This window comes from Schistocerca americana, chromosome 6 (genome assembly GCF_021461395.2).
Source record: "Schistocerca americana isolate TAMUIC-IGC-003095 chromosome 6, iqSchAmer2.1, whole genome shotgun sequence".
In the NCBI taxonomy this organism is placed as follows: domain Eukaryota; kingdom Metazoa; phylum Arthropoda; class Insecta; order Orthoptera; family Acrididae; genus Schistocerca; species Schistocerca americana.
In genome coordinates, this window is record NC_060124.1 from 120,001,815 (window position 1) to 120,017,958 (window position 16,144).

The window sequence follows — 16,144 nt, forward strand, 5'->3', positions numbered from 1 at the left end:
ATTCCAGTCACCCATGACTATTAAATTTTCGTCACCCTTCACTATCTGAATAATTTCTTTTATTTCACCATAAGTTTCTTCAATTTCTTCGTCATCTGCAGAGCTAGTTGGCATATAAACTTGTACTACTGTAGTAGGTGTGGGCTTCGTATCTATCTTGGCCACAATAATGCGTTCACTATGCTGTTTGTAGTAGCGTACGCGCATTCCTGTTTTCCTATTCATTATTAAGCCTACTCCTGCATTACCCCTATTTGATTTTGTGTTTATAACCCTGTATTCACCTGACCAGAAGTCTTGTTCCTCCTGCCACCGAACTTCACTAATTCCCACTATATCTAACTTTAACCTATCCATTTCCCTTTTTAAATATTCTAACCTACCTGCCCAATTAAGGGATCTGACATTCCACGCTCCAATCCGTAGAACGCCAGTTTTCTTTCTCCTGATAACAACATCCTCTTGAGTAGTCCCCGCCCGGAGATCCGAATGGGGGACTATCTTACCTCCGGAATATTTTACCCAAGAGGACGCCATCATCATTTAATCATACAGTAAATTAGTATTTATTTGGAAAGTTTGATTGATTCTGCTGTGGTGATTCTGCTGTGGTGTGCATACATAAACTCTGAGATATTATTGTCGCGAGTGGTAGTGAGCGAACAATTGTTGTTAGTAGTTGGACGCAGCCTGCAGTGGAGAGAAGCTGCCGACAAATTAGGTCACAGCCTGCCACAACTGTGCTAGTAGCACTGGAGGAGACTTTAGTATTAGTTGAGGATTTTTGGTAATTTGCCTTTTTGCTGCATGTAGTTGTTGCTTCCTTGTGCACTGGAGTGATTTTATCAGATTTGTGTATGCATACATTGAGAGTAACATTTGTATCTTTGTTATGACCAGATAAGTGATTATTGATTACAGACATACTGGAATATTTAAAGTTGTTGGTAATCAAACTGTGGAAGAAAAGGAAAGATCTGAGTAATGTCTGTCAGTGTTTAAATTTTCAATTTTCAGAATATAGTAAATTAGAAGTTTTTATTGGTTCCTTTCAATTTTTTTCGCCACTTAAAGCATGTTGCCCAAACCCACCCTGATCATTCTATTGTGGGCATGCATTGCACTCTGCATGGATTGCAGCATTTCTTTTGAATTAGTTTAGCACATTGCTGGATGCACAATATTCTCATAGTTGCAGCAGCAAGACAAGGTAAGATGTCTGTTGCATGCAGGAGCATTATTGTATTAATTGTTAGATGTTATAATCACAACCAGATACAAGAGAATTTGCATTTCCATGGTTTATAGGAAGAGTGATAAATACCTCCCCTTTTTTCCTCAATCAGTATTCTAATGTTGTAATGTTGTCAGAGATGAAGCTTTACACATTTCTATACATTTTTCACAAGAACAATAATAATTACCAAATATAGAAGTAAACAGTTTTGAATGTGTTCGTACTACTGGTGATTCATATAGGATTTCTGTACCATGATACATCCCTTGCAAGACTACTGCAGGAAGGCACCAAAGTTTCCTGGAACAAGGTGCAAGAAAGATCATTCGATGTCCTTAAGGGGCACTAACATTTTCTCTTGTCACAGCATTAAATGACAACAATGCCAACACAGAACTTGACACCAATGCTAACAGTTGTGGAACAGATGTAGTCCTAGAGCAAATTCAGGAAGATGCTGAAAAGGAGAGAGTTTACTTTACAAGTGATAAAGAGTGCTTGCAGTTGTTTGGGCCATCATCAAGTTTGACCATATTTGGCAATCTGCTTGTGTACCACTAGTGGTATGCAAAGCCATTTCAGGTGGTATGCTTACAAGTAAACAAACCCCACACCGATATAAATACAATTACTAACTTAATGTCACTTTATTTTTAAAGTAAAATGATGGTGAGAAAACTGACAGGTAAAAGTACCACCTGTGTAATAAAGAAAATGGATTTACCACAGAATATTTGTTTTGGACAGTGTGCAGGACACAGGAAGATCAGATTGTACAGTCCCCATACTCCGTTCATTAGCAGTCACCGCCTCCACCAGGAATAATTCATCTTGTTTTGATGTTGGTGACATTTTGATCAGGTATTTTTGGTTGTTGTTCAAAAGTTTTCGTAACGTTTTCCAATTGCTGTCAACTTATGGATGTGCCAATGTGTGGCGCTGCAATAGTCATTACGCTGTGAACAGTTTGTTATCATTATTGTCACTTTGTTGGGCATTATGTTAAATGGCCTTATGATATGAAGAAAGCTTGTGTCAATGGTCAAGCTTCCACACTTGCTCTCTCCCTCTCACCTCAGGGCTAATTAAAAACTGAACAAGCTGTTAAGACACTATGCCAACCACTGTAAGGAAGGCCAACGATGGAAGTATATGCTGCAATCACATCTGGTGCATTTGGTACCAATCCTGCCTGAAGCAGCATAATTCCACAGAATTGGAATCAACCTACGGGGAAAACTAAAAAATTGACAAATGGGAATCGTAGGATAAAATAGTCAGCACTGACTATCTCACCCACTCTGCTGTCACCGTAGCTGTGCCAACTGCCAAAGATAGGGAAACTGCAAAATTCCTTGTAGAAGACATCATTTTGAAGCAAGGAGCACCCTGTGCATTGATCTCTGTTCACGGAAAAGTTTTCCAGTTGAGGCTAGTGTCAGAGGTAATTTCAACTTGCAACACAGAATGCTTCATTAAGACACTGGCAGACATGCTCTCAAATGTATACTGATAGTGAGCAGAGACTGGGATACAGTACTGCCCATCATGACATTCACAATTAGCACTCCAAAGCAACCCTACAGAGGCTTCAGACTGTTCTTTCTGCTCCAAAGTAATTGGGCTGGAAAAGTAACAAATACACTGTTCCTCCCATTTTGACCAGACAAAACTCAGGATGACTTTGTGGAAAACCTCGTCACCAGGACCAAAGGAGGAGGGTAGCTTGTTTGCATACAGATCCTGGACATCCAGGAGAAAGACCGAGCAATGAGGTACTGCCTGGAAGACTTTGTATGGAATTTTATGCCCATTTGGAAAGTAGTACTATCAGAAAGGTTCATGGAAACTGAAGACCCAGTCAATAACCATGAAACTCTAACAAGAGGGGCTACCTACCTCCGACATTCATCTTGTTAAGAAGTATGTAACAAGATGACCAGAATATTAGGATCAACCACTGGCACCATGTACAGGAACACTGGAAAGATCCAGATCCAGGAGGCTGTAGTTGGCTCCAATGAGAGCTTCTGAAAAGGCTTCAATGAGACTTCCTGAAACTGTGAATTGCTGTTTCTCCAGGAGAGGGAGCAATGCCACAAGCTTTAGTGCATACTATCTGGCATAGCAGTTAGTCTCACTGGCTGATGTGTTGTGGGTCACCACTTCAAACCCAACCACCAGCAAATATTTGTTATCATTGTTTCTGGAAGTTTCGTGAAATATCTTATGTTTGAAATGTTCGTATATTGTGGAACATTTGATGTTTGTATAAATAGCTTCACTCTCCATCCAGAAGTTCAGTCCTGTTCTGACTGTACACTGCACAGTGGTGTTAATAATAAATTTGCTTTTAGGGATATTTCTCTGATGACCATGCTTTTGGATTTGGACTTGAGTGAGGTTACAACATGAGGATATGAAGTAACAGTGAGTCAACAACATGAAGCTAACAGATACATTACAGAAGTTTGGATTCTTTCAGCTTTCGAATAAAAGTGGAAACGGTTGCAAGAAATAAGACAAGGAATAAATTTCATGCAAGTTGCAAATTAAAAGAGCCTTGAACAAGATTTGTAAGCCTAAGTAGTCAGAAATGGATAATATTGCATCTGATAAACTGTGCCTTGATAGCTCAGATGGTAAGAACACTGCCCACAAAAGGCAAGGTTCTGAAATAGAGTCCTAGACCAGTGCACAATTTTCATTTTCTGAAATTGAGTCCTAGTCCAGTGCACAATTTTCATCTGTCAAAAACTTTCAAAACAGTGTACACTCAGCTGCAGGATGAAAAATTCATTATGTATAGAACTATGTGCTTATTAACTGTCCAGAAGGACCTTATTGCAGAGCTGTCTCATTGACTTCAGATGTGACTGTCTCTTCTTCTAGTGACTTATTAAAAAGTTGTCTGAATGGTTTGAGAACCCCTGCCAACCTCATCAGTCCTTGTAAATGTATAAGAGGTAAAGAGGTATGTTTTCTTAATGTTTTTTGCACCCCACTAATCATTATCATCTTCTCATTACTAAATGACTCATGGCCTACTCAAACCAGTGGAGAGATTTTTCCCTTACTGTATGTCTAAGTCCCACAACAGCTACAGAAAAACAGTCAATACTATTTTCTGCTTTTGTTGATATTATTCTACATTCATTTGACAAGAAATTCCTATCTTCTTTCTACTTCTCTCCACTGAATCATACTATATGTTAACAGAGTTTTTGATTTCTCTTTTTAGACTTTCTTCCTTCTCAAGAACAGTCAGACACCATAAATTCCAGTCCAAATCACAGAACGTTAACCTCTGGTTGAGTTTTCAATGTCTTTCTTATGGTCACCTTCAACTTTGGAATCCTCTCCCAGAGATCTGAACGGCATGCTATCTGCAATCAAAGTCATTATGATGCATTTTTAATTACAGGGTGCATTTCCTGTGGACACATACACTGAGGAATGTAAACATTATGACCGCAAGACTGAATGCCACTTAATGGAGCAAAGACAAATGAAAAATCATTTTAGTAATTACAGGGGCCACACACATGAAAACCCATTAACACACTTTTGCAAAAGGTAGATCGTTACGGCCCAATGCCTTGTTGGCAACCAGAATATAATAATAATTGGATCCTTTTGCCAACCTCCCAATTCAGATGATACAATTGCTGAAAGTTTAAAAGAGAACTTGAGTTCGATTTCAAAGACGTACCTGACTCATACAATGATAGTTGGCGGTGACTTTAATTTACCCTCGATATGCTGGCAAAAATACAGGTTTAATTCAGATGTACACATAAAACATCATCCAACATTGTGCTAAATGCATTCTCTGAAAATTATTTCGAGTAGATAGTTCATGAGCCGACGTGAATAGTAAATGGTTGTGAGAACACACTTGACCTCTTAGCAACAAATAATCCTGAGTTAATAACGAGCATCAAAATGGATACAGGGATTAGTGAACACAGGATTGTCGTAGTGAGATGGAATATTGTAACCCCCAAATCCTCCAAAAGTATGCACAAAATATACCTATTCAAAAAAGCAGATAAAAATTCTCTTGACGCCTTTCTGAGAGACCAATTATACTCCTTCCAAATTAACAATATATTTGTAGACCAGATGAGGCTTGAATTCAAAGAAATAGTATTGGCAGCAATTGAGAGATTTATACCAAATAAATTAACAAACGATGAGCTGATCCTCCTTGGTACACAAAATGGGTCAGAACACTGTTGCAGAAACAATGAAACAAACATGCCAAATTTAAACACATGCAAAATCTCCAAGACTGATGATTTTTTACAGAATCTTGAAATTCAGCAAAATACAAGATGCTTATAATAGTTTCTACAATGAGACTTTGTCTCGAAACCTGGCAGAAAATCCAAAGAGATTCTGATCATATGTGAAGTATGCTAGCAACAAGACACAATCAACCTTCTCCGTGAAATAGCAATGGAGATAATATCGAAGACAGTGCTGCCACAGCGGAGTTGCTAAACACAACCTTCTGAAATTCCTCCACCAAAAATATGAATCAAAAACAGCTGCCAACATGAGTAACATAGAATGAGATATCCTCAGAGTAGTGAAGCAACTTAAATCACTGTCTTCTGGTCCAGACTCTATACCAATTAGGTTCATTTCAGAGTATGCTGATGCAATAGCTCCACACTTAACAATTGTATACAACTGTTCACTTGACGAATGATCCATACCCAAAGACTGGAAAGTTGCCAGGTCACACCAGTATTCAAGAAAGGTAGTAGGAGCAATCCTCTAAATTATAGGCCCATATTATTAATGTTGATATGCAGCAGGATTTTTGAATATATATTGTGTTTGAACATTATGAATTACCTTGAAGAGAATGGTCTATTGACACACAGTCAACATGGATTTAGAAAACATCGTTCTTGTGAAACACAACTAGCTCTTTGCTCGCATGGAGTGTTGAGTGCTACTGACAAGGGATTTCAGATTGATTCTATATCTCTGGATTTCTGGAAGGCTTTTGACACTGTACCACACAAGCAGCCTGTAGTGAAATTGAGTGCTTATGGAATATCGTCTCAGTTATGTGGAAACTCATTGAGTAAAACAGAAGTGATTTCTGGCATTCCCCAAGGTAGTGTTATAGGCCCTTTGCTGTTCCTTATCTATATAAACAATTTGGGAGACAATCTGAGCAGCTGTCTTAGATTGTTTTCAGATGATGCTGTCATTTATCGACTAGTAAATTCATCAGTAGATCAAAACAAATTGCAAAATGAGTTAGAAAAGATATCTGTATGGTACAAAAATTTACAGTTGACCCTAAATAATGAAAAGTGTGAGGTCATCTGCATGAGTGCTAAAAGGAACCCGTTAAACTTTGGTTACATGATAAATCAGTCAAATCTAAAGGGTGTAAATGCAACTAAATACCTAGAAATTATAATTATGAACAACTTAAATTGGCAGGAACACATAGAAAATGTTGTGGGGAAGGCTAACCAAAGACAGCATTTTATTGGCAGGACATTTAAAAATGTAACAGATCTACTAAGGAGACTGCCTATACAACACTTGTTCATTCTCTTTTAGAATACTGCTGTGTGGTGTGGGATCCTTACCACATAGGATTGATGGAGTACTTCGAAGAAGTTCAAAGAAGGGTAGCACGTTTTACATTATCGCGAAATAGGGGAGAGAGTGTCACTGAAATGATACAGGATTTGGGGTGGACATATTTAAAACAATGGCTTTTTTAGTGTGGCGGAATCTTTTCACGAAATTCCAATCACCAACTTTCTCCTCCCAGGCGAAAGTATTTTGTTGACACCGACCTACATAGGGAGAAACGATCACTATGATAAAATAAGGGAAATCACAGCTCGTACGGAAAGATATAGGTGTTCAATCTATCCACACGCTATATGAGATTGGAATAATAGAGACTTGTGAAGTGCCAGGCACTTAAATGTGATTTGCAGAGTATCGATGTAGATGTAGATCCCAGACATGGCAAAGCTGGTTGGCTGTTCTCATGCTACTGTCTTGAGTGTCTTTAGAAAATGTTTGAAGAACAGTGAACTCATGAGTAGGTGACAAGGTGTTGTCAAGTCTGATCACAAAAAATGGAGATCAGAGGCTTCCCTACTCAGTAAGCCAGAGGTAGTGGCGATCTGTGACAGATCTCATGACATACTACAGTGCTGCAACAGACACAAGTGTTTCATATAGTTCACACCACAGTGTTGAAGGCTCCATAGCAGACAATCCCTATGTGTTCCCATGTTGACCTAATTAGAACATCAATTACTATTGTGGTAGACACAGAATCATAGAGACTGGACCTTAGAGCACAGACATGATTCACATAGATGAATCACATTTCTTGTTGCACTTGGTTAATTGTTGTGTCTGGCTACACCATCATCCATGCGAATGGCTGATCAAAACAGGAATTGTGCCATAGATGTGGGCTGGTGGGGAAGGTATATTATGCTACTGGAGAAATCCACCTAGACTTCCATGGGACCTGTGGCCATACTGACATCTGTGAACTGTGTGAACATTATTGTAGACTATCTGCATCCCTTCACACTTGATAGCTTCTCTGGTGGCGTAGGCATCTTCCTGCACAATAACTGTCCATGGCACATGGCCAGAATCATGCTACAGTGGTTTGAGGGTCATGATAGTGAACTTACTTTGATGTGTTTGCCACCAAATTCACCTGATATGATCTCAAAGAAAGATATCTGGGACGTTATTAGACACCAGCTCTACGACTAAAAACTACTGATCCATAATTTAAGGGTCATGGTCAAAGTGGACATCTGATGTCACAAACTCCAGAAGCCTACTAAGAACATGTTTAATTCATGTCAGGCAGAATCATTACTGTGCTGTGTTCCAGAAGTGGTCCAACTCACTATTTAGCAGTTGGTCACTATGTTTTGGCTCATCAGTGTATTATGAATCTTTAATGCACTGATTTCTCATTGTCTTCCACCTTCAGGAGGAGCAGAATGAAAGGATCCCCTGAACTTTTACCCACTCCTCTGCCTGGCAGAAAGAGGGATTTCCTATACTAAAAGTCTTCATCTGTCATTGCCGACGATTTTCATTTAAAATTTAAGAAGTGACAGTGATAGACTGAGATTCAGTATCTTTCTGATTAGAGTCAAAAAAGCTACTCCTGGACCACAGTCTATGAACTTACAATGATAGATGACTGATGATGAAGCCCATCCATTCTTTGGGAACTCCTGGTTTTCTGCAACCTGAATGTAGACCCTAGGTCGATGAGTCCCATAAATTCCTACTCAGTATTTAACACTGCCACAGCAGAACATGTAGCAATGGATGTGGCAAGCACTAGCACCCTGATTTCCCAACACAGGTGGAGTAGTCACATATAATGTACACATCTAAGTGCATAAAAGAAATCTGCCTAAGGAATTGAGTACAAGCAGGTACAGAACAGGAGTCAAATAGAATGTTTAACAGCAGATGTTGATGTTGAGTGGTCGATGTAGTCATCCTGTTAAAGCCTGCCTAGTATTACGTAAAGGTTTTTTGTACCTATCTTTAGCTTGTTAGTTGTGGAGTAGAGGATAATAGGTGCCTTAACAACAGGGTACTGGATGTTTGTTTGACTGCACTGGTGCAAGTGGTGCTGGGAATGTCCTTGCAGATGAGAGAGTATGGTAAAGAATGTATGATTGAGAAGTAGTTGAATGAATACAATCAACACTTGCAGGCTTTGAAAACTACTTCACCACAATTGCACAGTATCTATTTAGTGCATGGTGGAACCGGTGGTATTGTCTGAATGGGTAGCATCACTGCCTTAGATGCAGAGGGACTTGAGTTCAATTCCTGGTACCTCCTCAAATTTATTGTGGAATATGGGTGTGGGAGCAGTGTCCCCTCAGCCTCATGAGGGGAGATGAGCAGCTGCTTGAATTAACAAACAGCAGAATCATTAGGATTCATCTAATGGCATAATGGCTGGAGAGATTGGCAGCATGCTGATCAAACGTCCCACAATCATAGGATGCTCCTCATACTGCCACATAGGCAGCAGTCTGCCAATTGGAGGCCTAATCCCTGAGAGGTGTTTTATGTTTAGTTATGCAGTAAAATGGTGCTAATGGAAAACAGATAAATTATATAGTGCAGTACCAACATAGAGAATGAAGGAAGTGTGTCTTAATTAGGGCTTCAGAACAAATCTTTGTAAGCAGTAAACTAACATTCATTCTCTTTAGTCACGTCAATATAAAGTTTACAGTAGTGTGCTGGTTCATGGGGACACTGATGGATGAGATTATACTATGTGACAGATAGTAGAGACAGGGTGTATATGCGGGAAAGAAGAAAAAATTCCCAGATTTCCCAGTTAAAAAAGAACTTTTTCTCAAATGAAAATAAAGTTCTTCTGAGGTGAAAAATACACTTTTTCTATGATAAATGACAGTATAGTTTTCCTCAAAGCTGTAAAAATATCAATCATTTGAATGGTAAAGGTTTTATACACCAGAGTCCAAAGTAGAACATCCCACCACTCCAGAGAATGAAAAAACTTGGCAAAAAAAAATAAAGTTTTGGAAAGATCTTTGATGTACAGCAACATTTACACTGCATATTTTCTTATTTGTATTATGAATGGATATATTCAAATTACACCAAACACAGTTTCCGAAGCATTGCAATCGAGATTGAAATGCGGTTCTGTAAGCCAACAACAGCTCATTTCACATGATCTAGTCAGCTAGTCATTATCAGCAGAAAGAAAACTGGCGTTCTACGGATCGGAGCGTGGAATGTCAGATCCCTTAATAGGGCAGGTAGGTTATAAAATTTAAAAAGGGAAATGGATAGGTTAAAGTTAGATATAGTGGGATTTAGTGAAGTTTGGTGGCAGGAGGAACAAGACTTCTGGTCAGGTGACTACAGGTTTATAAACACAAAATCAAATAGGGGCAATGCAGGAGTAGGTTTAATAATGAATAGGAAAATAGGAATGCACGTGAGCTACTACAAACAGCACAGTGAACGCATTATTGTGGCCAAGATAGATACAAAGCCCATGCCTACGACAGTAGTACAAGTTTATATGCCGACTAGCTCTGCAGATGACGAAGAAATTGAAGAAACTTATGATGAAATAAAAGAAATTATTCAGATAGTGAAGGGAGACGAAAATTTAATAGTCATGGGTGACTGGAATTCGTCAGTAGGAAAAGGGAGAGAAGGATATGTAGTAGGTGAATATGGATTGGGGCTAAGAAATGAAAGAGGAAGCCGCCTGGTAGAATTTTGCACAGAGCATAACTTAATCATAGCTAACACTTGGTTCAAGAATCATGAAAGAAGGTTGTATACATGGAAGAAGCCTGGAGATACTGACAGGTTTCAGATAGATTATATAATGGTAAGACAGAGATTTAGGAACCAGGTTTTAAATTGTAAGACATTTCCAGGGGCAGATGTGGACTCTGACCACAATCTGTTGGTTATGAACTGTAGATTAAAACTGAAGAAACTACAAAAAGGTGGTAATTTAAGGAGATGGGACCTGGATAAACTGACTAAACCAGAGGTTGTACAGAGTTTCAGGGAGAGCATAAGGGAACAATTGACAAGAATGGGGAAAAGAAATACAGTAGAAGAAGAATGGGTAGCTTTGAGGGATGAAGTAGTGAAGGCAGCAGAGGATCAAGTAGTTAAAAGGACGAGGGCTAGTAGAAATCCTTGTGTAACAGAGGAAATATTGAATTAAATTGATGAAAGGAGAAAATACAGAAATGCAGTAAATGAAGCAGGCAAAAAGGAATACAAACGTCTCAAAAATGAGATCGACAAAAAGTGCAAAATGGCTAAGCAGGGATGGCTAGAGGACAAATGTAAGGATGTTGAGGCTTATCTCACTAGGGGTAAGATGGATACTGCCTACAGCAAAATTAAAGAGACCTTTGGAGAAAAGAGAACCACTTGTATGAATATCAAGAGCTCAGATGGAAACCCAGTTCTAAGCAAAGAAGGGAAAGCAGAAAGGTGGAAGGAGTATATAGAGGGTCTATACAAGGGCGATGTACATGAGGACAATATTATGGAAATGGAAGAGGATGTAGATGAAGATGAAATGGGAGATATGATACTGCGATAAGAGTTTGACAGAGCACTGAAAGACCTGAGTTGAAACAAGGCCCCGGGAGTAGACAACATTCCATTAGAACTACTGATAGCCTTGGGAGAGCCAGTCCTGACAAAACTCTACCATCTGGTGAGCAAGATGTATGAGACAGGCAAAATACCCTCAGACTTCAAGAAGAATTTATTAATTCCAATCCCAAATAAAGCAGGTGTTGACAGATGTGAAAATTACCGAACTATCAGTTTAATAAGTCGCGGCTGCAAAATACTAACGCGAATTGTTTACAGACGAATGGAAAAACTGGTAGAAGCCGACCTCGGTGAAGATCTGTTTGGATTCTGTAGAAATATCGGAACACGTGAGGCAATACTGACCCTATGACTTATCTTAGAAGCTAGATTAAGGAAAGGCAAACCTACGTTTCTAGCATTTGTAGACTTAGAGAAAGCTGTTGACAATGTTGACTGGAATACTCTCTTCCAAATTCTGAATGTGGCAGGGGTAAAATACAGGGAGCGAAAAGCTATTTACAATTTGTACAGAAACCAGATGGCAGTTATAAGAGTCGAGGGACATCAAAGGGAAGCAGTGGTTGGGAAGGGAGTGAGACAGGGTTGTAGCCTCTCCCCGATGTTATTCAATCTCTATATTGAGCAAGCAGTGAAGGAATCAAAAGAAAAATTCGGAGTAGGTATTAAAATCCATGGAGAAGAAATAAAAACTTTGAGGTTCACCGATGACATTGTAATTCTGTCAGAGACAGAAAAGGACTTGGAAGAGCAGCTGAACGGAATGGACAGTGTCTTGAAAGGAGGGTATAAGATGAACATCAACAACAGCAAAATGAGGATAATGGAATGTAGTGGAATTAAGTCAGGTGATGCTGAGGGAATTAGATTAGGGAATGAGACACTTAAAGTAGTAAAGGAGTTTTGCTATTTGGGGAGCAAAATAACTGATGATGGTCGAAGTAGAGAGGACATAAAATGTAGACTGGCAATGGCTAGGAAAGCATTTCTGAAGAAGAGAAATTTGTTAACGTCGAGTATAGGTTTAAGTGTCAGGAAGTCGTTTCTGAATGTATTTGTATTGAGTGTAGCCATGTATGGTAGTGAAACATGGACGATAAATAGTTTAGACAAGAAGAGAATAGAAGCTTTCGAAATGTGGTGCTACAGAAGTATGCTGAAGATTAGATGGGTAGATCACATAACTAATGAGGAAGTACTGAATAGGATTGGGGAGGCGAGAAGTTTGTGGCACATCTTGACTAGAAGAAGGGATCGGTTGGTAGGACATGTTCTGAGGCATCAAGGGATCACCAATTTGGTATTTGAGGGCAGCGTGGAGGGTAAAAATCGTAGAGGGAGACCAAGAGATGAATACACCAAACAGATTCAGAAGGATGTAGGTTGCAGTAGCTACTGGGAGATGAAGAAGCTTGCACAGGATAGAGTAACATGGAGAGCTCCATCAAACCAGTCTCAGGACTGAAGACCACAACAACAACAGTCAGCTAATGACAGCAGATATTCAGAGGATAGGACATGTGATGTAGTCAGCCAACTGCAACGTCACTGTTAAGTTGTGTGAACATACAAATAGGAAAAGTTAATGGTTTGAAGTAACACACATGGTGTTGCAACAAGAAAAACTTGCTTTCACATATAATATTGGTCTTTTTGTGTGTGTTGCACTTTAAGATACATCACACAAATGTGCCAGTAAAATTTTAAATAATGACATTAACATGTGGCCTACTGGGCTTGAAATTGTTCTAAGCAGTTGCTCCTCAGTGTGTTAAGTTTTAAATGAGAGTCAAACACTCTGTGATTTAAGAAATTCATTGCACATTCTCACACTTAATATAATTCATCTTGTGTAAAAGGAAATTTACTTTGAAAGTAAAGCTTTTCAAAGCACGATTCACAATATTTTCAAGTGGCCTGTCAGAAATATCATTTCAGTAGTTATCAGAGAGCGACAGAAAACAGGCATTGCTGCGCTTGGGCATCTATGATGATGTAGGAAGCTCACATGTTCGCACTAGTGTGTGTGTGTGTGTGTGTGTGTGTGTGTGTGTGTGTGTGTTGTGTGTGTTGTGTGTGTGTGTGTGTGTGTGTGTGTGTGTGTGTGTGAAGAGATGATACTGGAGTATCAGAATTTTGTAAACCATACTAAAATGCATAATTTGACTTAAAGTGCACATTCATATGTCCAGATTCACAATGAAGTACGCCCAACCTGATATTAAGCTTTTGAGTGCAGTTTTCGGGATGCAAATTTTCTTTGGAATACCAGTATCCTATTATCTCATGTTTGGTTCTTTATTATGGCATAATGCCAGACATGTCAGAAGATGAAAATGTGCACCTGACATTAAGTGAACAGTTGAAACTAGCCAAAAGTGTGGAATGAAACACTTCATTTCTAATAAATTGACTGCCTCCGTGGAAAAGATTAATAATAGCCACATTTATTTAGCAAACTGACAAAAATAACTTCATTGTTCTGCAAGGTGATTAACGTTCGACTGACAAAAATGTGGAAATGAAATAGAATCAGAAAACTGAAACTAATAACACATTTTAGCCTTCTGTAATTATGTGAGTGGTATTTTAATTCATGTAACAGCTCCCAGCCAGAGAAATCTGTTTTGTTTTCATTTGACGTGAGAACTGTAAACGAGGAGGAAAAGACAAAAATCACTAAATGTAAACAGAGCTCACGTGGAGACTAACCCCCTCCCCACTACAACCCAGACTGCTCTGTGGATGCATGAATCTGGCAGCTTGGGTATGCCAGATAAATTTTTCCGGGTAGCATCTGGCTGCTTGTTACTACTGCTGATACAGCTAACAGCCACACTTCACATAGCCAGAACCGGGAAAAGGTACTGCCCATGCGTAACTCTACTGCACATAAATGTGAACCCACTGGCAGCTGCTCAAACGAACTTAATTTAAACAGTTATGATGTCACGCTCATCAGCAGCAATTTATTGTTGTGAAGTATTCCATAGTCTTTGTTCTAAAGCCTTTGACGCATTTTGCTGTTTATCAATTCTTACCAGTCAAAATTACAAGAATTTAACTGAAGACTAAAACAATGAAAAATTCTCAGAATTCTAAACAATACCTGGGATTTTCCCCGTTTTCTTCCCGGACAAAAAAATTTCAGAGTTTTTCCTAGTTGTCCAGCATGTATACACCCTAGGATCTAGGAAGGAGAAGGAGCTAGTTACTTTCGTTCAGGATAATAATTATAAACCGTGAGTAACTAGAGTTGATTTATTCATAATCTCTTACATAAGAACAGAATACTGTGCCACAGTTTACAGTGATTTTTCTATAATTACTGTTATGCGTGTATTATGGATGGAAAGCCTACAAAAATAAAATAGGGATAAAATAGTCAACCCAAAATTATCGTAAGGGTAAAAATGATGAACTCAAATAGTTACCTGAAACTGTTTCAAATATTAAAACTATTATAATGACTACTTTCCTTCACTGAGCTACTTTAAAAGGCTGAAAAGTGGCATGTATAGAATTGAATGCACTTGCCTTGAGAGAGCCAGCAACTACTAGCACAGATTTTATTGCCCTGAGTCCCCAATCATAGTGGTCTTGTTTGGACAACAGCTCTCGGCACAGAGTGTAAAGAGTGATGAACTTACGAGCCAAGAGGCGTGCTTCTTGGAAACCTTCTGCCACTAACATAATTTCACAGATCAGTTCAAAATCTGGTACCACCATTGCACATGGCCTGAAATAAAATGTATCAATTTCAAATTCAAGTCTATAAACAAATCATTTAAGAAGGAACTCAGTATTTAGATAATAACTTTCATAATAAGCATCTTATATCAACATAAGGCAAGCCACAATCAAATTCATTCTCTCTCTCTCTCTCTCTCTCTCTCTCTCTCTCTCTTACACACACAGACACACACACACACACACACACACACACACACAAACACAAACACAAGCACACACACATTCACACACTAAACGTTATTATTCACAGAGTGGGCTGTATGTGCAAGTATTCAGATAGAACACTAAAAAGATTAACTGGAATAATTATATACCATTGACATTAATACTAAAAGTGTGTTTATCATGGCTTTCCTGGCATACTAGTTGTAAAAATGGCTCTCGGGTGAAACATCAGGTATCAATCTGAAATGCCCACAATATTTCAGTGGCACAACTGACTATCTCCTCCATCTAATCTTGTTCCAGGCCAACTGCTGCATAGTCTGATCTTATTTTCAAATCATATAGCATTTTCAATCTTCCCCTTCCTGTTTTCTTCTGTCATTTGATTATACCTTTGATAAGTGTTGCTAAAATTTCTTTTTGTCACAGTATGTCACACTCAGCTTGCTTTCCTTTTCTTAAACGGACTTGGGAGAGTTCTTTGCTCCTTTAACCCTTTCCATTTGTTTCCTATTATTCACTTTATCCAATGATTTTGTTTTATTCATTCTGCTCCAAACTCACATCTTGAATGCTTCAATTTTGTCTCTTTCTCTCTTCTTCAATATCCAGCTGCCAGAGATGTGCACAAAACACTCCACATGAAACATTTAATCAACATATTCTTTAATGCTAATGCCACTTTGCTGCATGATAAGCATTTCTTTTTCTGGAATGCTTGCTTTGCCATTGCAGTTCTCCGTCATATCTCTGTTCCACTCACCCACTTATTGTCTAACATGCTCCCAAAATATCTGTACTGTG

General features: G+C 38.8%; 1 protein-coding gene across 1 annotated transcript in view; it reads right to left on the reverse strand.

The window, feature by feature from the left end:
- The window catches only part of LOC124620004 (dynein beta chain, ciliary-like), a 588,564-nt gene that overhangs the window by 244,239 nt on the left and 328,181 nt on the right, over positions 1-16,144 (reverse strand). The window contains exon 20 of the mRNA XM_047146668.1: positions 14,960-15,161. Within this exon, the coding sequence (XP_047002624.1) occupies positions 14,960-15,161 (202 nt within the window). The remainder of the gene's footprint in view (positions 1-14,959; positions 15,162-16,144) is intronic.